The sequence below is a fragment of the Equus przewalskii genome, chromosome 5, assembly GCF_037783145.1.
Source record: "Equus przewalskii isolate Varuska chromosome 5, EquPr2, whole genome shotgun sequence".
Lineage (NCBI taxonomy): Eukaryota > Metazoa > Chordata > Mammalia > Perissodactyla > Equidae > Equus > Equus przewalskii.
The window spans coordinates 19,964,368-19,987,568 of NC_091835.1; the positions used below are offsets into that span (position 1 = coordinate 19,964,368).

Genomic DNA, 23,201 nt, shown 5'->3' on the forward strand with positions numbered 1-23,201 from the left:
CTTTCCTGGGGTTCTGGGGGCCAGGAGAAGGGGGTTGGGGCTCTCTGAGGTCGGCAGAAGCTCAGGGCTGGGGCCCACCAGGGTGAAGTGGTGGTGGGTGTGTTGGAAAGCGGCTCGGTCAGCTCGGGTGTCGGTGAAAGACGTCTAGTTTGGAAACCCTCATGGAAGAGCAGATGTGACAAAAGGAGACCCGTCCTGTGCCCAGGCTTAGGGCCCTTAGAGGAAGCTATCATTTGGGGAGCAACGAATATGGGGAGTGTTCACTCAAGAGAGGACTTTCAGTTCACCCAGAAGTTGCATTCAGGCCCTGAGAGCAGAGGAAGTCACCATCACCGACAGCGAGAGCCTCTTCTCTCCCCGCCTTGGCACTCAGCTGCGTCCCCTCCCCTTTGGGCCTCTGCCACCATCGACGCCCCCTGCTCCCGGGCTCAGAGGTGTTGCTGAATGCACCGGTTGTCCTAACAACCGAGGAACCAGCCGCTTGCTGAAGGTTCCTTTTTCAAACAGCCTTCTTGACCGATGTCCGAAGGAGGCCGTCATCCCTGCAGCCTGATCCATTCCCCCTCGGGCCTCGGGCAGTGCCAGGGCGCCATTGGGGAACGGTGTGTCCAGCTGCACCTCTGAGGTAGCCGCCCTGGGCCTGCAGGAAGGTCCCCCGGAGCAGGCAGGGCCCTGCCCTGTCCAGGCAGGAGCGGAGGCGGGTCACTGAATACAGACCTGTTTTGAGAATTGACCCTAAGCATCTGTCCTATGTTATCCTCTTTCATCTTCACGACAGCCTGAAGGGCAGGTCCTGTTATTGCCCCACTTTGCAGATGAGGAAACTGAGGTTCAGACAGGTTAAGCGAGCGATGACAGTCAAAACCAAGGCCTTCTTCCCCCAGAGGCTGCACCCAGACAAGACTCTGCCACCCCACTCCTGCCCTTGTCAAGCTGGGTGTGAACGTAGGTTCCGGGTCACAGCAAGAGAAGCCAGGGTGTTTACAAGAACCAGCTGGGAGCATCTAGAAAACAACTCAGGCTCGCAGTTGGCCAACCGGTCTGAGGTCTGACTTCGTCAGGAGCCCAATCTCCCTAGGTCGGCTTCCTGTGCCCCCCACTCTCACGCTCAGGGCAAGCGACATAAGCCCAGACTTCCCAGCAGGCACTGCCCCCATGGGGACCCGCCAACAGGGCCTTAGAAACAGTGGGGAGATTTCAATCCGACTCTAGTCAGCCCATGTGGATTTCTCTCCTGTCCCGGCGGGACCTTGGTGGAGGGCTGATCCAGTTGGGTGTTTTCTGTGTGCTGAGAGCTCCCTGGTTCCAGCTCGCTAACCTTCACAGCAGCCCTTTGACCAGGGCACTGTGGCCATGCCCAGGCTGCAGTCGCGGAACGTGGGTCTCTCTGACTCCAAACCGGCAGCATCACGGCAAGCCAGAGGCAGAGCTGGAAGAGGCCTGGGGAACCTCTAGGCCGACAGCTTCTGCCTTTGCAGGTGAGCAGACAGAGTCCTGAGAGGTCAAGGTCTTTGTCCACACTGCCCTGCTGGCTGGTGACCAATGGGGACCCAGGCCTGGTTTCCAGTATTCATTCCTCCATCTCTCCTCCCCTCCCCTCGTCTGCACTGAGTCGCTCTCAGAGCCTCGGCAGATGGGAGGGGTCTGCACCTTAGGGATGGTGCGCACAGATGTCCACCACCCTCTTAGCCCGGGCCTGGACGTCTCCTCAGTCTCTCATCCCCGAGACCACTTTGGCCCCACCACCAGGTCTTAGAGCCCTTCTTGGGGAGCCCCTCCCCTCAGCCAGACCCTCACCCTGGGCTCCCCTTTCTCCTCCACTCTGTGGGGGAAGCCACCCTTCCTGTAGGATCAGGAGCCACTGTGGGTCATGGGATACCATGGACCACCAACCATTCCAAAAACCCGGGAGACCCCCTCCTGCCACCATCCTTAATTTTGCTAGTTAAAGAAACATAAAAAGTAAAAACTAACTAAATGAAAGACAACCAGCTACCACCTTCCAACGGCTCATTTCGTGAAAGAAAGCATCCTTTAACACTAAAAAGACAGGAAGGACATACTCCTTTAGAAAAAAAAAAGCCAGTCCTTTAAATCACATAGATTTAACTTCCTAAGAGACAGTCTCCACCATCCTCGGTTTTCTGTGTCCCCTGTGAACTGGGGAATGCGCCACACTGTCCTGATCTACAGCCTGGCGGTGGGGACCCTGACGGGGTGAAGCACTGCCGGGCTATCCTCAGTTTCAGAAGCGACAGGCCTCTGAAAGTCCCCTCTTCTGTCTCTCTGGAAGTCAGCCGAGAGCTCAGGGCCCCTGCGTGGTGCAGCTGTGGGGCCAGGACCTTTTAATGACCCTGCTCTAAAAAGGGAGCCAGGACTGCAGAAGGAAGCCGCGGAGACTGGCCCCCGGCTCTAGAAATATCCATACCGAAAAATACCTTTTGGCCCGGGGTGCCCAGATCTCACCCTGCCTGGGCCCCAGTGGGCTGGAGCCTCTTCCCAGGCACCCCGGGTGAGTGAGGGGACAGTGGGGGACCTCCAACTGCTGGTTTAGGCAGGTGTGTTTGGAGCTCCAGGAACTGAGCGCAGCTCCATCGGGCCTTCCTACTGAGGAGGAGGACGGGATTTGACTATTTAAATGGAACTAGGGAGGGGAGCGAGGGAGGCTCGAACACAAGGGCTCAGAGTGGCGCCGCCCACGTGACTTGAGAACGCACCTCCACCCCTAGGAAACCCGCATTTCCTCTCCAGAGGTCAGCCCCGCCGACGCCACAGGGTGGGAAAGCTCAGGTCTCTCCTCAGCAACGCAGAAAGCCACAATTTAGGGGGACCCCGCAGACCGACCTCAGGGCATAGAGAGCTGGCAGGGGAAGAACCCAGGCAGCTGACCACAAGGTTTCCAGCTCTGCCAACTTGTGGCAAAGGACTTGAGAACACGAGGGACAGTGAGCTCTTTGGGATAGGGCCTATGTCATGCTTACCTGGCCCCCCTCAAACCCACCAGCAGAGTCGGCTCTGCTGTAGGGGGTCCACGGGGGCACCTTGAGGGGGACGTCCAGCCCATCTTGGATGGAGGATGCTAAGAGGCCATCAAGCCCTTTCCCTCCTCTCTTGCCAGGACTGTACTTCCACGTAGGGGCCAGCACAACCATCAGGGGCTTTGTGCTGCAGAGAAGAGATATGCCTTTGGGGATGGGGGTCCATCCATGCAAGGGGCCATGGGTCAGCAGGGGCCGGCTTTCCCATACCCGGGCAGAACTAGAACCATAGCCCAGCATGTAGGGGATGCCCTCTCTGTAAGGAAACCCAGGCCCCGAGAGAGCCTACATATGACTGGGGCCGTCAGCCACCATCCAATATGGAGCTGCCCAGCTGGGTGGTGTTCCTACCAAACCACACTGGAGACAGTCGGCTTCCCTCATGAGGGAGGGGGCAGGCGTGGGCTGCCTTTGGCTCAGAAACCAGCGCCTGGTCCAGCCAGCTGTGGGAGGGAGGCAGTGTTGGTCTCCCCCAGCACATGGCCTTCCATGAGCTGCCCAGGCCCACCTACAGTGTCTGGAACAGTCTCCTTGCCGGGGACAGTATACCAGGCAGCCTGGACTTGGTGACCTTGTCAGCACAGCCAGAAAGATGAAGAAGCACAAGAAGGACATTTAGTCACCAAAAGTCCCCTCTGAGAAGGCATTCTACTTGGGAAGAAAGAGTGTGACAGCACTTGAGGTAGAGCAGGCCCCAAGCTTTGCTCTGCTAACAAAAGGTGGTTGCTAACCTCTTCTGCCTAAAAATAATAGCAAAAGACTTATAAAGGTCTTACTGTGTGCCAGGCACCGTTCTAGGCTCTTCACTCATATTAACTCATGGTCCACAATGGCCTTTGGAGGAAGTATTATTGTTCCTCCACTTTACAGAAGAGGAAAGCGAGGCCCAGAGAAGTTGGGTAACATGCCACGTTTACAGGACGAACAGTGGCAGGGCCGGGACTTGAACTCATGCTGTTCTTGGGAGGCACAAAGAGAGAAGAGCCAGCAAGCCTGGGTATGTGTGGGGTCAGGAGGCCTTGAGACGAGACCCCTGGTGATGGAGTCACAAAGAAGGACAGGAGAGGTGTAAAGCCAGTGACTGTGGTACGAATGGGTGTGACATAACCCTGCTTCCTCCAGTGCTCTTTCAAAGTTTCAGTAAAGTTTACCCTGCTCATTCATTACTTTTGGGCAAATGCACAGAAAAGCGCTGTTTTTCGTATCTAGTATTGACAGAAAATGTGGAAAAACGCTGGCACAGACAGTAGCCAGGAGTATCATGGGCTTCTGAAATCCAGTTTACGTAAGAGGTTGTCCCAGGTCAATTCTTTGGAGTTTCCTTTGTGTGTGCAAGACCAGGAGGGAGCGGTGTGCCCAGGAAGGCCTATGTATTTAACTGACTGATGGTGTCTTCTGTGTGAAGTGACTCAGAACCACGGTGCTAAAGCTGAGTGTCTCCAGGTTTTTGGTGCCCATGCCCAGTGCCCCAGAGCAATCCATCCAGAACCAGGGTAGGCTCCAGCTTTGGTGTGTTTTGCAAGCTTCGCTACCTGACAGGTTGAATTTACCTGCGGCCGGCCATCAGTGCTTCTCCATGGAATGGTCCCGTCTCCTGGCGTGTGAACCCAAACATCGCGATGAGACGTGGTGCTCCCCCAGGCCTTCCTCTCTGCCCCAGCGATGGAGGACGTCTGCTCTCCCCTCCCTAATTGACGCCATGTGACTCAGTCCTTAGAGGCAAGCCTTGTGTGGTTGATCAGAACTGATGTGAGTTCTAGTATTTGCAAGATGTGAACCTCCCTGTGCCCACCCAACATCCTCATTGGTGAAATGCCCGCTCGTTGGGTTAATTTTTTTTATTGAGGTATAACTCACATCCTGTAAAATCACCCTTTGCACAGTGTACAATTCGGTGGTGTTTAGTACATTCACAATGTTGTGCAACCATCACCACTATCTAATTCCAGAACATTTTCATCATCCCCAAAAGAAACCCTGTACCCATTAGTACTCACTTCCTGTTCCCCCTCCTCCACCCCTTGGCAACCACTAATCTACTTTCTGTCTCTATAGATTTGCCCACTCTGCGTATTTCATATAAATGAAAGCATACAATATGTGGTGTTTGTGTCTGGCATCTTTCACCTGGTATAATGCTTTCGAGGGTCACCCATGTTGTGGCATGAATCGTTCCTTTTTATGGCTAAATCGTAGCCCATGGTATGGATACACCACATTTTATTTCTCCATTCATCAGTGATGGGCATTTGGGTTATTTCCACGTTTGGGCTATTATGAGTAATGCTGCTATGAACATTCATGTACAAGTTTTACATGGACGTATATTTTCAACTGTCTCGGGCGGAACTGCTGGGTCACGTGGTAATCCTATGTTTAACTTTTTGTGGAACCGCCAAACTGTTTTCCACAGCAGCTGCACCATTTTACGTTGCCATCAGTGGTGACTCAGGGTTCGAATTTTTCCACGTCCCCACCAACACTTGTTATTATCTTTTTGATAATAGCCATCCCAGTGGGTGTGAAGTGACATCTAATTGTGACTTTGATTTACACTTCTCTCATGATTAATATTTTTGCACATCTTTTCATGTGTTTATTGTCCATTTGTGTATCTTCTTTGGCAAAATGTCAATTCATATCCTTTGCCCACTTAAAAAATTGAGTTGTCTTTCTGTTGTTGTCATCAAATTATTGAGAGGATAAAATGGGAGAGTGTGGGCAACATGTATAACCCAAGGCTGGCACATGGTCAGTACTCACTAAATGCCGACCGTTATTTTTTACAAGCTAACAAGTGAGTAGTGACGTCTTGGAAGCAGAGAAGTATAGGACCCATCTGTGAAGGAAATTCCACAGAAAGAGAAAGGAGAGCAGAGGCAGCGTGTCACTTCTGGAACTTCCTAGAGGCTGCAGGAGCCTCCGGGAGACACTGAGCTGTCATGTGGGGCCTCCTCAGAGGAAGTACTCAAAGAGATGAGGCAGGAAGAGGACTCAATGACGCATGAGTGGCCGGTGGCTGCTGGGGTCAGGGCTGAGTGCCTGGAGGCCTGAGGGAGAGAGGTACGGATGCCAGGAAGAACCACTGAAGAAAACCAGGTAGAGTGAAGACAAAGTCGAGAAGAAATGGAGGCCGTCTTGAGAGTGACTAACTGGTTCCAACTGAGGAGCAAGATACTAAGGGGACTAAAGGCCCACAGGTCTCAGGAAGCTAGGAAGAGCGCAGCATGCTCCATGAGGTGGGGACTGCGTGTTGACGGCCACAGGCAGCCCAGGACCCCTGGGAGGTGGGGACAACAAGCCTGTAACTCTGTGGGACCAGATCCTTCCTCTTTCTCCTGCTCATTTCACACTCCCTTTGCCCCCACTGATTAGAGAAACATTCTGTTAACAAGTACAAGGACCCAAACATTTCAGGTTCAATTAGTTATTATAAATAACCCCAAAGGATCAGCCGGTCCTTCCCCCTGGCTTGCCAATCAGGAGCCCGCTCTCCAGAGAGAGTCTCGCTGAGGCCATCACAAACGTCAGTGGCAAAGTAGAAGTGACAAAGATCTTCTGATAAACAGTTCAGCTTTCTTTCAAGTAACTTAAAAAAAACAGAATTCAGTATAACAGACAAAGAGCACGAAGTGGAAAGAAAGAAAATAATCTCCCAATCACTGAGAGACTAACATAAATCTGTTAATTTGTTGGTGCATCTCCTCATTCTCTATTTCTCCCTCTCTCTCCATGTATATGTAAAATTTCCATAATATATAGAAATAAAACCACATAGTTCTAGGCTGTGTCTTCTAACAGCTATAGCATTTTCCCATTTAGTTAGAATTTCTCCCTAAATATCATATTTAATGGGTGCACAAAATTCTAATACATGTTGGACCATAATTACAAAATGATTCTTCTCTCGTCAGACATTTGAGTTACCAAGAGTGTTTTGTTGTTATAAATATGATAGTGATGAAGGTTTTTGTGCAGAAATGTGACACTTCCGGTTATAGATTCTCAGGAGTGGAATTACTGGATCAAAGGATAGGGATGTATTTAAGGCTCTTGATACGGAATGACAAATTGCTTTCCAGGAATTTTGTTCCAATTTATGCTCCGGTAAGCAATACAAGAGTGCCCACCTCATTCCAGTCTCCCTATTCTGAATATTTTCATTTAAAAAAAAAAGTTTTTAAGTTGTAAGGTGAAAGGTGGTTGATTCTGCTCATTTTGATCTGCCTTTCTGGACTGTGATCATGGCCAGCTTGGTTAGTAGATTATGGACCTTCATAATTTCCTCTTTTGTGAATGGTCTGTTCAATTCTCTTTGCCATTTTTCGTTTGAAGCTGCAGTTTTTCCCTTACCTATTTGCACGAATTCCTTGCATCACGCTTGTTGTGAATATTTTCACTGTGGTTTGCCTTTCAACTTTATGATTTTTTTTGACATTCAGAGAGTGGGAATTTTCATAATGTCTAACAATCTTTTTCTTTTGTGATTTTTTTCCCCTTTGCTTTTCAGTGTAGAGAGTCCCTCTGTGCATAGAAATTCGATTCTCCCCTCTTCCTGTGGGAGGCAAGAGGGTTGGGTCAGGGTCTTTGAAGCTGTATAGACTCAGGCTAAGGATGACTCTGTGTGTGCAACCTCTGGCTTGTTGTCTAATTCCGCAGAGCATTGGTTTCCTCATCTGAAAACCAGAGCTGAGAAGACTAATGTAGTAGTGTTGCTGGGCAGATTGAATGAAAAGTGTAGATCACGTGCTTAGCACAGAATTTAGCAAAAACAGATGAAGATGTTATTGGTTTTTTGTTTGGATTTTTTTTTTTTTTAGCATTGAACACTTTAATCTCTCTGGAATTAATTTAATGAATGGTTTAAGACTAAGATTTAGGTGTCTTTGTCTCAAGTGACCATCTTTCTCACAACCTCTTACTGAGTAATTTATCCCTTTCCCTTTGTGAGTCCTCTTTTACCATATGCTAAGTTTTCTATGCCTCTTTCTTGCCTGTGCACCCTGTTCCACGGATGTCTGCTTTTCTTACACCAATATCATACCAAGTGCATTACCACAATTTTATAAACTATTTTACTTTAGGATTTTCACGTGTATTGTTTTCAAGTATTCTTCCAGGTCAACTAGATAAGAATTTTGTCAAGTTGGAAAAAGCACTATTGGGACTTTGATTGGAATTGCATGAAATCCATAATACAACTTGTGGAAAGGGACAGTATAGTATTATTGTCTTAACAACAAATATAGCTATCTCGGGGCTGGCCCCATGGCCGAGTGGTTAAGTTCGCATTCTCCTCTTCAGCGACCCAGGGTTTCACTAGTTTGGATCCTGGGCACGGACATGGCACCGCTCATCAAGCCATTTTGTGGTGGCGTCCCACATAGCAGAACTCGAAGGACCTACAACTGGAATATACAACTATGTCCTGGGGGGCTTTGGGGAGAAGAAGAAAAAAAAAGCTTGGCAACAGATATTAGCTCAGGTGCCAATCTTTAAAAAAAATACATAGCTATCTCTATTATTTTAAATTTTGTACTTTTCTTCATATAGATCCTGCATATTTCTTGTTATGATTACTTCTGATTATTTTATAATTTTGTTACAGTTAGGAATGGTACTTATTCCCCTATAGTTGTAGCAACTGATAACATACAAGGAAGTTACAGATTTTATAAAATTGCCTGTTATTCTGTGGCTTAACTCATGCCTCACTACCTCAAATTGTTTTCCATTTGCTTCTCTTGGACTTTCTTGATAGACAATCATATCATATACAAATTATGATCATTTTGTGGTCTACTTTCCAAATGCTGATTACTCTTATTCAGATTTCGTAACTTATTACATTGGCCAGTATTTCTACAGTGGAGGACATTGGGAAGAGACAATATCCACCTTGGGGAGAAGTACTGTGAGGATCTAGCATGTTACTGCCTGGGAAGGGCTTGATACAGCATCTGACACATAGTTTGCACTTGATAAAAGTTGTTGCTTTTTGTCATGTCAAAGAAGGAGCTGTCTTTCTCTGGTTTTGTAAACAGTTTTGAAGGACTGAGTATTGAATTTTATCAAATGCTTTCTGATATCTGTTGAGATGATTATGTTGTTTCCCTCATTTGATTTTCTGTTATAATAGCTTAATTTTATAGATTTTATAATATTAACCATTTTTGCATGATTAAAATGAAGTATTCTAGATTATGATAACTTTCCATTGTATCCTGAATTTTATTCAGGATTTTTGCACATATATTCATAGGTGAGGTTATTTCTATGATTTGGGTCATATTATAGTTTAAGAGTCATGTAAGTTTTATAAAATACCCTGAAGATATTTATGTAGCATCATCATTATCTGATTTTTTGAAATATTGAAAAAATTTTGGTAAAGCTGCTTTTCCTCAGATCTGTTTGTGGAGATGATTCTTAGTATTTACTTCAGTTTCTTCATTGGTATTCATTCATTCTTGTTTTTTACCTTCCATCAAGTCACTTTTGATAAGCTATATATATTTTCAGTGAATAGTCCATTTGTTGAGATTTTCAAATTTTCAGGCATACAATTACGCTTGGTTTTCTATAGTTTTGAGGTTTCTCTTCTATTGCTGTTGCTATCTTCCTTTTCGCATTTCTACTTTTGTTTACTTGTGTGGCAAGGATCCCAGCAGGAAATAGATGGCATATTCCAAAGGGATGCTATGCCTAGGGATGGTGAAGCAGCCTGGAGCCAGCAACCATGGGAATCCATTCCCACTCCTGGACCTGAAGAGGCAGGGGACAGGGCTGTGTCACCAAGCCATCTGACTTGAGCTGTGGCCTCCAGTGGAGGAACTCAGGCCCTGCTGATCTGCAGCAGGCAGGTTGGGGTCAGGGGAACAAACACCCCCATCGCCTCCTCCTCTCCCTCTCCCAATGCCTCCCATTGGCCAAACCTGGGTGAAGCAGCCCACACAGGTCAGCCTCTCGGACACAGGGCAGGTGGAGAAGGATAGAGTGGGTCTGGTTGGTTGCAAGGGGAGAGGATAAAAGGAGACTATCCAGCTCACTTGCGTTTCTTTTTCTTTATTCTATTTGTCAAAGTGTTGTCCATTTAATTTTTCTACTTTTCAGGTCATATGCTCTTAGATTTATTTACCTAGTCTGCTTTTTGTTTTCATATTAAAAAAATTACCTGTCCTTGCAGGAACGCTTATGGTGTATATATTTGAGGACAGAGATCTGTTTTCTATATTTCTCATCTTCCCTCTCACTGTAAAATCTGTCTTTTCCTTCGGTACTGACCTTCTCGAGTTTGTCTTCTTCCTTGTTAACTTTCTCTGGTACGTAAGCTGCTATTTCCTGCCTCTCTTGTCGTGTCTAATGCCGACTCTAGAACTCCAGGCTCTTCACTGCTGATCCACTTTCCTTGTCTCAGTTCACTCAATTTTCACAATTGAGATTTCCAGCTTCAGAGAGGCAGTGGGCTCTTAAATCTTAGTGAGTTCACACAACAGACTTCTCCAGGATGTCTTTTTTTCTTTTTCCTTTTTGCAGTGATGTTATGTAAGATGAAGGGAACACCTTTGAGTCCTTAGAGAAATGGTGCCCCTTCTTTTTGAGCGGCGATCGTTTTTCATAAGTCTGGTGATTTTTCTTTTTCAACAAAGAACTGTTGGGAAAAATTGGATCAGATTCTTTTAGAGATTGGAGTGGGTTTATGTCCCAATCCTCTTCCAAAATAAAAGAGGACTGGCAGGGATGGGGTGGGGAGCCCCTTGATCCAAGATCCAGAAGACGGAGGCAGGTGATGAGGGGGTGGTGTGGTGCACGGAGGAGTGGGCTCCCTCCCAGGGGTCTCATGCAAGGAACGACTCGCTGGATCCCCATGCTGCTGGGGCAGGGTGCTCAGCAGGCCCCCGACAGCACCTGGCTGCCTCACCTCACCTCTCACCTGTCTACGTGGGCTGCCTCCTCCTGCCTTCTCTCTTCTGGACTAATGGCCTCTTTCAATTTATCCGTTTTCTTACTCTCTTTGGCTGGGATTCTTTGAGGTTTTGGTGGTGAATGGTGAACACCCTTGGTTCCTAGGAGTGACGTACATTTTCTCTCATTTCTACGTTGATCCAAGTGGCTTTTTCGAATGCAGTTTCCAACTCTGGTGCTCCCAGCCCATCTTGTCCAGAAGTCTGTAACACATGATGAGAAAACCCTTGATAGTTACAGAGGGATTTAAAAACAATTATAGGAGCGTGCTAAACTGATCAGCAGAGCGAGACAGAAACACTAACGAGGTTCTTGAACTTTAGAGTTTGATTTCTCTCTTTCTGTCTCTGTGAGGCTCACCATGGTAAAGGATGTTTCTGGGCAATCTTGTCAGTGTTTGTTTGGCTAGGAATGGTCATCCAGAAATAGTAATATTTACCTGAGAGAATAAATAAAATGCCACGGCATTTCCTACTTGTGTTTGCTTGTCCTCTTACGTTCGAGTAAAACATCGAACCATATTACGGTTGATCTGGAAATGCCCTTCCCAGGGGAAGCATCTTCCTGCTTAGCACAGTGTACGCACCTGTCGTCACCCAGCAGCTGTCAGGAGTCTCATGGGAAATTTGCTGTAAGCCCCACTTCATTTGAGATTGAAGCGATCTCTTTTGGTAGCAGAAGTACGTGCTCCTGGCCTAGCGCCATCCCAAACCGGGTCTTCAGTGGGAATACTCCTAACGCAATTGGCCTGAAACGTGACCCAGTCAGTGGAAGAAGTAGCAGCTGGAAACCAGTGTTAGCATGCTAAATTGTTACTAAACCACCACAGAGAGCTGGGAATAGGCTGGAGAGGACCCATTGCCCCAGATAGCAACAAGCATGTTGTCTGGGTAGCATTCTATTTGCATTAGTTGTGGAATATTTGCTTTGAACATTTTGTATGTAAGACTTTTATGTGTATGTATGTACATGTATATGTGTATATTACATATCTGTGTGTGTACACACACATGTACGTATATGTGTATATTAGTATCTGTATATGCACATGGATGTATGTATGTTATAAATATGTATGTGTACATACATATGCATGTGTGTATTGTGTATCTATATGTGTGCCTGTATGTGTATGTAACACACATGTGTGTATACTATGGCTCTGTGTGTGTGCGTGCACACGTATGTATATGTGTGTTCCTATCTGTATATGCACATGCACGCATATAGATGTGTGTATGTGTTTGCATATAGGACCAGAGTGAAGTGCAGCTTCTGGGGAGTGGGGGAGCCCAAGGAGTGCCCCCACCAGCTCCCCGCAGAGCCCTCAGCACCCATGGCATGCAGTTGGGAACCACTACTCTCCATGGGTTGTGTGGTGGTGGGGGTAACCCACGTTTTCCCTTGAAGATCTAAACTGATTTGACCCCAGGAGACGGTATATCCGGCCCCATGCATTGGAGATGCTGAGATGTTACTGTCTAAAGGGAAAATATCCTTACTTCCTATTGCACCTGCTTTTGAATTCTGATCTGTTTGAGTAATATGGAGCTGTTTCTTTGTTCCAGTGTTTCTAGAATATCTTTGAAAAAGCCGTAACACTTGTTTGTTGCTCTTGATTATCTAAGGGACCTTCCTGTTCTGTGTGGCTGTCCCTGTCCCTCTTCTTGTGACTCTCTGTTCTCTCTTTGTGTACAAGCTGATGTTTTGGGCCTGCCCGAGCTCTTCCACAAATTAGCTGTCCTCAGCCAAAGAAGAGACTATTCTCACCCTGGCTGCGTTTGCATATCAACAGGAGGAAGTGTCATGAGAATGGAGCGGTGAAAGATAAGAGCACAGCAGGGTGAGCTGGCATTTGCCTTCAGGCTCTGCAAAGGAGTTGAGGCTGGAAGTGATGAGAGTGGAAGAGTCAGGCTGGGGTTGCGGGGTGGTCCTTGTTTCCCGGGACGTCTCCGTCTCCGGCAGGTGAGGTGCTGCTGTGCTAGGGGCTCATCCTTGCCATGGCCGAGAGAAGCCGATTGTGGTGTTGATCCAGGCTCTGGAAACAGGACAGCGAGCAGAAAGATGTGAATTAAAGGGACGAGAGGAAGAGAGAAACAGAAACATTCCTCTGAGAAATGAAGAGACATGTGGAAGTGAAAAACATTACCCAAAACATTCTCCAAAACTTTCTCTCAACACTCATAGATTCAAAAGCCATAAAAGGCTGTCAAATTGACCACATAAAATTGTAAAACTTCTACACTGCTTAAAAAAAAAGCAATCAACAAACACTGTTAAAAATTAATCACTCCAAAACATATTGTAGACTATATTAAAGTCTTACAAATAAACAAAAGATGATCAAAAACAAAAAAGTGAGCCAAAGACATGAAAAGAAATTCATGGAAAAAGAAACGCAAATAGTGAAACAGATGAGAACATGTTCAACCTTTCTCATAAAGGCAAATTGAAGCCAGCTATCATTTTTCTTTCACCTCTCAGATTTGCAAAGATTAAAATGACTGATAACAGACAGTTGGCAGGGTGTGCGGAAATCGACACTTTCATATCCGGTTAGCAGGAGAAAAAAATGACACAACCTCACTGGAAGGCAATTGTTAGTTTCTATCAAAATATAAAGTGTCCATGTCTTGTAACCCAGGTGTTCTCCTTCTAGCGATTTATCCACAAGCACTATTAAATGTCAGCACGTGTAGTGTGCACTGTGTCCCAAGCACTATGCTAAATGCTTGTCCTACGTTGTCACTTAATCTACACAACAACAGGTAGATGTTGGTTTTGATTGTCCCATTTTACTGATGGGGAAACTAAAACCATGAATTCCCCAATATACACAAGATATGGGGACAGAGATGTTCCCTGAAGCATTACTTATAACAGTAAAAAGCTGAAGATATCTCCCTGTCCATCACTGCCATCCAGTGAAATAAATGACCGTACCACCCCACGGTGGAACACCACCTGGGAAGACCTCTAAGATTTTTTTTTGGTGAAAAAGCAAATTTCGGAGCAATGTATATACGTAAGATATTATTTGCATTTTAAAAGATATGCATGTATCAGTTTGTGCATATGTTTAAAAGTACTGGAGGCCAACCTGGTAGCCCAGTGGTTAAGTTCGTGTGCTCCACTTCGGCAGCCTGGGGTTCGCAGGTTCGGATCCCGGCCACAGACCTACACACGGCTCATCAAGCCATGCTGTGACAGCATCCCACATACAAAATAGAAGAAGATTGGCATGGTTGTTGGCTCAGGGACAATCTTCCTCAAGCAAAAATAGAAAGATTGGCAACAGATGTTAGCTCAGGGCCAATTCTCCTTACCAGAAAAAAAAAGTTCTGAAATGATTTACAAAAAGGAGTAGTAAATCTAAGAAGAGAAACTCACAGGAGCAGGGGAAAGAGATATTTATTTTTCATTTTATATCTTTCTGTGTGGTCTTAAAATTTTTAAACTACTGTCTAATAAGCAATGACATATATAAATGCTTAGTGAAGTGCCGGGCACACGTGAAGACCTAGATAAGTGAAACTTTTGTGAGGAAGCGTTGTCTTGATTGCAGAAACAATGTGAGTATCTGTTGAGCTGGAGTGTGGGTGGGTAAGTTTTCAAGGTTCAGGAGAAGAAGACCAAGTGGAGGAAATGGGAGGAGATTATGGTGCTGAGAGGACAGACCAGCAGTTTAACTAAAAGTATAAGACTTCAATAGCATTCCCCAAACTCCTATGCCTCTGGGCTCAGCGGCAGAGCCAGTGGACTTCCATGGCCATCTCCTGCCACCAGGCCCTCTGCGGGCTGGACCACCCACCAATGTGCCCACAAGGTCCTCAGACTTGACAATTTCCCCTTCCTCTCAAAGATTTTAGGAAAGGAAAAAAGTAGCTCCTCCTTCTCCTCACACCGGGGACCCCTGAACTGGAGGAAGGTAGAGTTTCTAGAAAAAGGAGAGAATCTGGGACCTCTAGCGTTTCCTTGTTAGAAGCAACCCTAAGACGCACTAACCAGCTACTGGGGAAAATCCAGGTCTCTGCAGGGATGGTGGCTGACTTTTGGGAAAATGAACCTATGGGGCAAAGTCTCCAGGGAAGGAAGCCACAGGGTGTGGGGGGACCTCATCAGAAGAGTGATGCTCCACCCAAAGCTGAGCAAACTTTGCATTGGCCAGTGTGGCCCCTCTCTGTGGCTGTGCCCAACACCCACTCGGCATGTCACCACCTTGTTCAGCCCCACTGGAGTCTTCCTTCTTCTTGAAACACCCCCTCTAGCTCTATTCTTTTGGCCAACATGACAGCTCAGATATTGAGGAAGCCCTTCCAGATGGCGGAATTCTTTAGATCGGGCCACATGGCTGTCAAGCGCCCCTGTAAATCACACCCAAAAGACCCCATCCGCCTTTTCCTGAAGCTCCTTGGGTGCTGAAGGGGTGGGGAAGGGACAAGCAGCCCCTCAGGCCAGGCTGTTTGAGATGGATCTCCACCTCAGAACGGGGTCGGCTCCAAAGCGCAGAGACTTCACGCCAAGCTTCCTCGAGCCGTGGCAGGAAGTCTCGTCTTTTCAGTCACCAGAAAAAAAGAATTTTCCCACACGGGATCTAATAAAATCCTTGGTCTATTTCAGGTATCGGAATTGCGTTTACACGTACAGAATTCTGCCCAACGAAGAGGATAAATTCACCGTTCAGGTAAGACCTCCACAAACTAGAAAGCTGAGCCTGTCTGGAGCCTGTATTGGCAGAGAAAGTGAAAAAGGGGAAGAAGAGAAGAAAGCACGTGCGCTGAGCAGCCTGGACATAAAGGCCTGGCTGAGCATGTCTTTCTCCTAGAAGCCCATGGGTGGGGCTGGCTTAGCGGGTGAACTGTGACCCTGCAAAGTGACCCCACTCCGTGGCATGATGGAGCGGGCATGACAGACATCATTTGTGTTCCTGGCTGTGAAGGGAAAACGATGGTGAAGGGAGATGCCCAGAGATGAAGGAAGAGGGATGTGGCTTGTTGGTTATTTTCTTCATTGCGCTCAGAGGAGTAAGTGGACCAGGAAGGCGAGAAGGAGGGAATTGCAGGAGGACAGACCGCATTTTCTGAGGGGCTCGAAGACGGCCCAAAGATTGGCACGAAGCAGTATCTCTCCGTTCGTAGAGACCTCTTCTGTCAAAGGCCGACGCTCGTGGCATCTGATTTTGCCATTAAAGTCCCATATGAGTAAAACTTGCCGTTAAACTTGAAAGAAAAATCGGCTGCACCAGTCCAAGTCTGGGAAGGCCATCCTATGCACAGTTTGTGTGACAAACACCACGGGCTTTGTGCGACCACAGTGTGTGACAACCGAGTGACGTGGAGGCCCGGGGAGCTATTTTTATCCGGTTGCATTAAGAGAGCATGAGGGGTGGGCAGAACGAAGGAGGTGACACTATCAGTGTTCTCAGTGTGGGCAGAAGAGCCACACTCAGTTCTCGGGACCATGGTGAGAGGCAGCAACAGGTGAAGGGCACCCACGTGCAGAGCAGCGCAGCTGGGATGGACAAAGATTGCGACACCGTGTCATAGAGGAGCGGTGACAGGGTCTGTGGAGTTTAGCAGAACAGAAAGTGGCAGTGGAAGGAGAGAGGAGGGGAACAATCTCTAATTCCAAAACCTGAAGAGAAAGATGAATTTTGTGCAGAATTAGGATGCAGTAGCGGAAAGAGAGCTGGACTCAAGGGGAGGACAATAGGCAGGTCCCTGGGCACAAGTCACTGGAAACCTGTCAAGAGAGAGAAGCTGTGTTGATTGGAATGCCTCTGGGGAGACTCATTTCAATGAGCCACTGGGGACAAAGAGTGACACCCTCAGGGGCATGCTTGAGCCAGCCCAGGTGCTCACAAAGCTGCCTTCTCAGGAGGTTGGGGCTATTTGCTGAAGGGCTTCCATGAAAGATGCAAGTTTGGGCCCAAGCAGAATGGCTCCACCCCGTGGAGGTCAGGCTGAGTGTTACTTCTGGCTTCTTTGTCCTTCCCGTCTGTGCATCTGCACCCGTATCTAAGGAGAATCCACTTAAATGTTTTTAGCTGATCTGGGTGCCCACATGTCTCAGCATGGTCACCAGGAGCAAATGTCGGCACACACAGTGTGAGACTGTCCTTTCAAGTACTTGACAGCTGCCTATCATGGGAATGGCTGTCCCTCCTGTGGGCTTCTCACTGTCAGGGACGTGGCGGCCCGAGGGGAGGCCCGCGTGGGGCAGGCGGTGGGCCTCCATGGCATTTTTTCCAAGTCTGAGACTGTGTGAACTTTCCCAGCTGGGTTGGCATCCTTGACGGGTGGTTTGCTGAAAGGAGTCTGAAGTCTCTTAAGTTGAAAGTTGGTCGACGCTTTTGATCTTTTTTCCCCTTGTGGTTTCTTCTATTCCTTCAAAGGGAAGAAGACTTTAAGTATGACTAGGCCTTAAGCTGGAAAAGACATGACTTTGTGGCTTCTTGTACTGGGTTTGTACCCACAGCTTGTAAACGTATAGACTGTGTCTAGCATCTCTTCCCTCCCATCTTTACACCCTTGCTGCCGTGGCAGCGTGTGCTCCTGCAGCCTTTATGGAGATGCACGGGACACGGAAGGACAGGGCCCAGGGCCCGGGCCCAGAGGGTTGGATGCTACCTGCCACGGCTCAGCCCTTCTCTGTGGGTCTGCTTGTCTCCCACCAACAGGCTCACTTCTCAGTTACCAGTCCCAAGAGCGAGTCTAATTGGCTCCACCACCAACGGCGTTCTCTTCAGTGGCCACATTCTGTGTATGAATCGGCTGTCTGGGAGCAGGTGCTCGCCCACTCGGAGATGGAGGTCAAGTTGTGGAGGCAGAGTGTGGTCACCTGAGGCCCACGCTCAACTAGGGTGACAAGCAGGCAGGTTTCGTAGAAGAGCTGTTGCCCTGTTGGACGTGTCTGCTCCAAACCCAGCACTGAGGCTGTGACCTCCTTGGTAGCCAACGCAAGGTAGCCAGGGTCCAGAGAGCCGTGAGGCCCAGGCGGGCCTGGGGAAGTTTCCACTCCTGAGGTTACGCCTTCCCATAAAAATACAACACCTCGCTAGAATAACGAGAGATGTCTACTGAGGAGCAAATGACAGCAGGCGCCAGCTTAGGCGAAGTCTGAGATCTGACGGAGCTCTGGCAATTATCGATGGCTGCTTATTTTAAGGCGAGTTCCTCTTTTCATGTTGAAGCAAAACCTCATACTCTTTTCTGAGCTTAGCCACAGTTTCTAAATAACTCATTCCTTACACCTGAGTCTGTTCAGTGCCACCAGATATGAGGCTCCCCAAAATAAGAATCTGGCCTGAAACGTTGCCAAGTAAAGCACCAAAGGCTCCAATCGCTTTCTTATTTTAATTACCTTAGCTCTTCTCCCTGGGGCTTCTGTCTTTCTGAGAAACCGAACAGCCACTCCATCTTTGTTCTTCGCCGAGTGTCCTCGTGAAGTCGGTCTGTGCGCCGTGGCCCCTGACAGCCCTATTCGGTCAGAAAGAAGGGTGATCTTGATACCTGGTGACCTTACTCCCTCACTCCATCTTTCTCAGACTTACGAAAAATCAGAAATGAGAAGGAAGGATGTGAACTGTGACTTCATTTGACACCTTTATTTTAAGCATGAACGCAGCTGAGACCTGCAGAAGTTGGGGCTCACACGCAGGTCTCCAGATCGCCCCAGCCAAACCTTCTTTCTTGGACCCCAGAAAGTGTGTCCCACCCTGGCTGGGTTTTGGATCCCCTGGAGGAGGATGGACTGCCCCAGGAGGACGAGGAGGCAGGGCGATATAGACTTTCACAGAGAGAGGCTGTAGATAACGTTGGTCACAAACGGCATTTGGCCCTTGTGGTAAGTCAGTGAGGTACTGGGAGCTAAGACCAGACCCCTCCATGCCCAGCTGATTCAAGTCCAGATTTTGCCAGCCCTGCAGCCTTGGGCGAGGACTAAACTCTGCTGGAAAATGGAAATCCCACACATGCCTCCCAGGGCTGTGGTTGGGACTCAATGATACACTATAGATAAAATACCCAGCCCAGGTGAGTGGCCGGCATGGGGGAGCCGCCACCTGCCACCATCACTGTCTTTATTCACTGTGAGAGGGAGCAGACATCAAGCAAAACCATCGTGTCTGCTAACCAACACAGGCCGGTTCTACCTGGTGCTCAGCGGAGGGAGGAAGGAAGAATGGAGGAAAATGAGTTGAGAAGAGAGGGCTCAGGACAAAGAGACAGCAGAGGGTGACGGAGGGAGATAGACCATGTTCTAGAAGATTCTAGGCAGTGCCTGGGGTGGCGGGAAGGAGGCCAGATTTTGTGGCCGTCAGTCTCCCTCAGCTCTGCTCCTTGAGCTGTGGATTTGCCGGTCTCAGCAGCCAGTGGAATTGTTAAGTAGTTGTTCAACAGCTGCTCTGACCCTCAGGTGCTGAGAACCTTCTAGATTGGAGCCTGGGCTGCTGGTCCTTGGACATGGGCAGCCCTCTGAGCACTGTGTGAGGCGGGAGGAAGGCGGGTGGGCCCAACCCCTTAGGCCTGAGTCTCCAGCACCAAGAGAGCGGGTTTCCTATAAAGCCCCAACTCTTTTCCTGACTTGGAAAGGGAAGTGACCCTTTTGAAATGACCCTCCCCACCTTGCCCCCTGCCCCCGCCGGGAGATCAAGGACCAGTTGGAGGCAGTACCAGCATCCTGCTGGGCCAGCTTGAGCGCCAGCGAGGGGAGGCCCTCAGAGCCGGCACATAAGTGGCCGCCCCAAACCCAAGGCTGCAGTCCTAATAAATGGGGCCCTCCGCTACACTCCTACAACCTTTCGCCCCTCGCTCTTTTTCTGACATCCTTCCTACCAAGAAGAAGAAAGCAGAAAATAAAAACCACCCCTGGTCCCCTGTCACGTCGCCATTCGCTGTGAACTTCCTGTCTTTTTCTTTTGGTTGAGACAGGATCCAGGATATTGACTGTTTAAGTCAAGACAGGAACCCGCATGGGTTTAACGCAGTGCAGGTGAAGAGGGAATCTGAAACCATCTGCCTCGCAGACTCTTTCGGTGTTCTTTCCCGATTTAGAAGAAAAACCCGGTGGCTCCAGCCATTCGGGTGAGAGACTCATGACTCAGTTCCTGGTCCCCGAAGGTGGCTGTCATGTCGCCCTGGGCTGTGTGGCTTTTGGAGAAAGAAAACAAAACAACTTTCTTAAAGCTGTTCCGTCACAAGTGTCCGGGAGGGTAAACGGTTGAGCCATTGTTATTAAGCTCAGGAAGAGGGTGGCAGCTGTTATTGTTCTGAGTGGTCACCAAGTGAGGTAAAGATTCCGTCTGAGCCGCGGGGCGAAGGATGTGCCTCTAACACACACTTCCTGACATTGCACAACAAGAGGGAGCAGAAAAGGCACAGGCGACAGAAGCCGTACCGTGCCCGGGCCGCCCTGCAGTACTCCATGGCCACACCGAGGGCAGCGGGCCTGGTGGGGGTCCACAGCAGGCCTGGGGTGGGTCCACAGTGGCCAGACATTTCCCTTATGCCATTGTAGTCTGCACATTCAAGAAGACTGCATTTTACTTTTTCTATTTCTGTCTGCTGTAGAGCGTGGACAGGTCTGTCTTCCAAGCTTCTAATTATCTCAAAACATCTTCCAGTTGCCTTGACACTCAAAAGGGAATTTGATGGAGATAAAATTCTTGGGGACCGAGTTTTCCCCCAGAATTCTATAGCGGTGTTGTTCCACTGTCTTCAGAAGTTATCACAAATGGCCCCAGAATACAGAATCCACAGCCTAACTGGCACTGGTTCCGTCACAGGGAACCAGTTTTTTTCTTTTTCTTTTTCTGCTTCGAAGCTGCTGGGAATTCTTTTCCACTTTCATCATTTTCCCTTTCATCGATAGTTCCTGGAATGTGTACAGCCTGTTCACTTTGCAAACTTGGGTCTTGTCTCCAAAGACTTTTCTTCTGTTTGTTCTTTGAGTTAAGTTTTTATTCCAGCTCTTGTGGTTTCTACTTGTCATCTCTGCCTCCAAATGACTGCCTTTACTTTCTCCCCAGCCCCCCTGGCCATCTTGTCCCTTCTTCTCGTGCTCCAGAGCCTTCCGGTCCACCTTGCCCCAGGACCTGGGCCCATTTCCTCTTCGTTGCCTAAAGCAGAGCTCACATGGGACCAATACCAGCTGTGGTTGGTGGTTTAGGCATGGGAAGGTTTATTTGTCTTAGAAAGAGACACAAGAATGAAATGGTCTCTTTCCTACCTTTGGAAACTGTCATAGCATGTGATAGCTGGAGCTGCTGCTGCCATGTTGCAACCAAGAGGAGAGGTAGCTGGAGAGAGAGGGCAGAGCAGAAAGATGACATGAACCTGGGTCCTCGATGATGCCATTGAATTAACTGAGCAGAACTAACCAGCCTGTTCACTGCCCTGCCCCCAGACTTCCTGTTTTGTGAGATAATTAATTCCTTTTTGTTCAAGTAGTTGAATTAGGGTTTTTAGTTGCCTGCAGGTAAAAGTATCTCAACATGCAAAGGTTTGGACTATCTTAGGGGAATTGCAAAGCAGAAAATGAACATTGTCAACTGAATGTCAAGTTTCACTGCACCCAAAGCCCACAAACCACGGTCTGACACACGTAGTCCCTGACTCTGCCCTCTTCTTAGCTGTGGCCTGCACCACGTTGCCAGGACCGGCTCCCAGCCCTCCCAGACATCTCCTGTGACGTGTCTCCATAGCAAACATCCGGGGCTTCAACCTCCCTTTCTCCATCTCAAACTAGAAAATGCACAAAAACGAATCAATATTTTATCAATTACTTGCTTATTGCAGAATGGGTTTGGCTCCTCTCAACTTCGCCCTTCAATGTCAGGTCCTGGTTCTAACCTTCTGATATGCAAGAGGCCACTTAAAGTCACCCAACAGAAAAGAGCCTTTCCTCTAAGAACACACCTCACCCCGTGAGGCCTCCCCTGTTTACCCCATAAAAATATCTGCCTGCCCCCCACCTGTCACCCCCTAGCCCCTCACCCTGCTCCACCTTCTTCGTGGCACTTGTAACTACCTGACTTTATATACTTATTACTTAATTTATTTATTTTTTGTCTGTCCTAGAACTGTTCCTGGCGTATAGTGGGCACTCAATCAATATTTCTTGAATGAATTAATTCTGCTGCCACCCTTAGGAATATAAAGGAGCCACGTGTTTCATTTACGATCGTGACTGGTTTCGCCCTGGTTGCAGTTATCGTTCCTAAATTGGGTCTGCACTGCATCCACCGTATCTGTTGACTTGTCGCTCTTGTTTTTCATGCCTTGGTCAATTTCCTCTGCCTGCTGGGCAGGGTGTTCTGTTCCTCAGTCTTGGGTTTGCTGTAACTCCCTCCAACCTGGATTTTAATGTCACCATCAAGTTTGTCATTTTGGTGCAAGCCTGCCTTATCTGGCTGATCTCCCTCTTTAACCGGTCCTATGGTCTGTTCATCTTTCCTGTTCTCTTCTTGTGGGTTTTCACTCCGGGGTCATTGCCTTTTTACATCCATCTGAGGATGTCTGAGATGCTTCCCAGAATATTTTACGAGTTCCTGCAGTAGCATCGTCAGAGAAGGCTTCCTCTGGGTCTTGTTCTCTCTGGCGTCTGTGTCCTCGTCTGAAATGTTGGGATAATGGCGGCACTTCTCACGTCGGGAAGTTTCCAGGACTGTAAGAGATGGCTGGTGTGCAGCACGCAGCACAGTGCCTGACGTGTGCAGGACTCAGTGAATGATTGTTTTACAATAAAGAGTAAGGGAGGAGAGAGGCACCAAGGTCAGTCAGCTAAGCAACACCCGGGCAGAAACCCGGGCCTGTGGACTGGCCAAGGATGGAGGATGCTGGGCGCAGGGGAGGGAGAAAGTGCTGAGACTTGGGGACGCAAAAGACTCAGGAGTCCTGGGATTGGTACAAGATAGTCAGGGGGACTTGGAAGAAGAACGAGGGGCCAGGAATCCTGATTGGCCCCAGACTACAGCCCAGGAGCAGAAAGGGGGGTAAGAGGGACCAAGCTGGGGCCTCTCTGTCCTGTCTGTGTTGGGACCTACCAGAGAACTGGGATTGTCCCGTGCCTGCTCACTGAGTCTGTGTCACCCAGTCTTGAAGAACTGGGAAAGACAGAGGCAGGGCGTCAGGGCAGGGGGCTGGTGTCTGGGGTCCCACAAGGCAGCAATAAAAGAGAGCCGTGAGGATGCTGAAGGGG

The 23,201-nt window shown here is 48.4% G+C and overlaps 1 protein-coding gene across 1 annotated transcript in view; it reads left to right on the plus strand.

The window, feature by feature from the left end:
• Positions 1-23,201, plus strand: part of INPP5D (inositol polyphosphate-5-phosphatase D) — a 123,106-nt gene that overhangs the window by 1,948 nt on the left and 97,957 nt on the right. Inside the window, exon 2 of the mRNA XM_070618576.1 lies at positions 15,624-15,687. Within this exon, the coding sequence (XP_070474677.1) occupies positions 15,624-15,687 (64 nt within the window). The remainder of the gene's footprint in view (positions 1-15,623; positions 15,688-23,201) is intronic.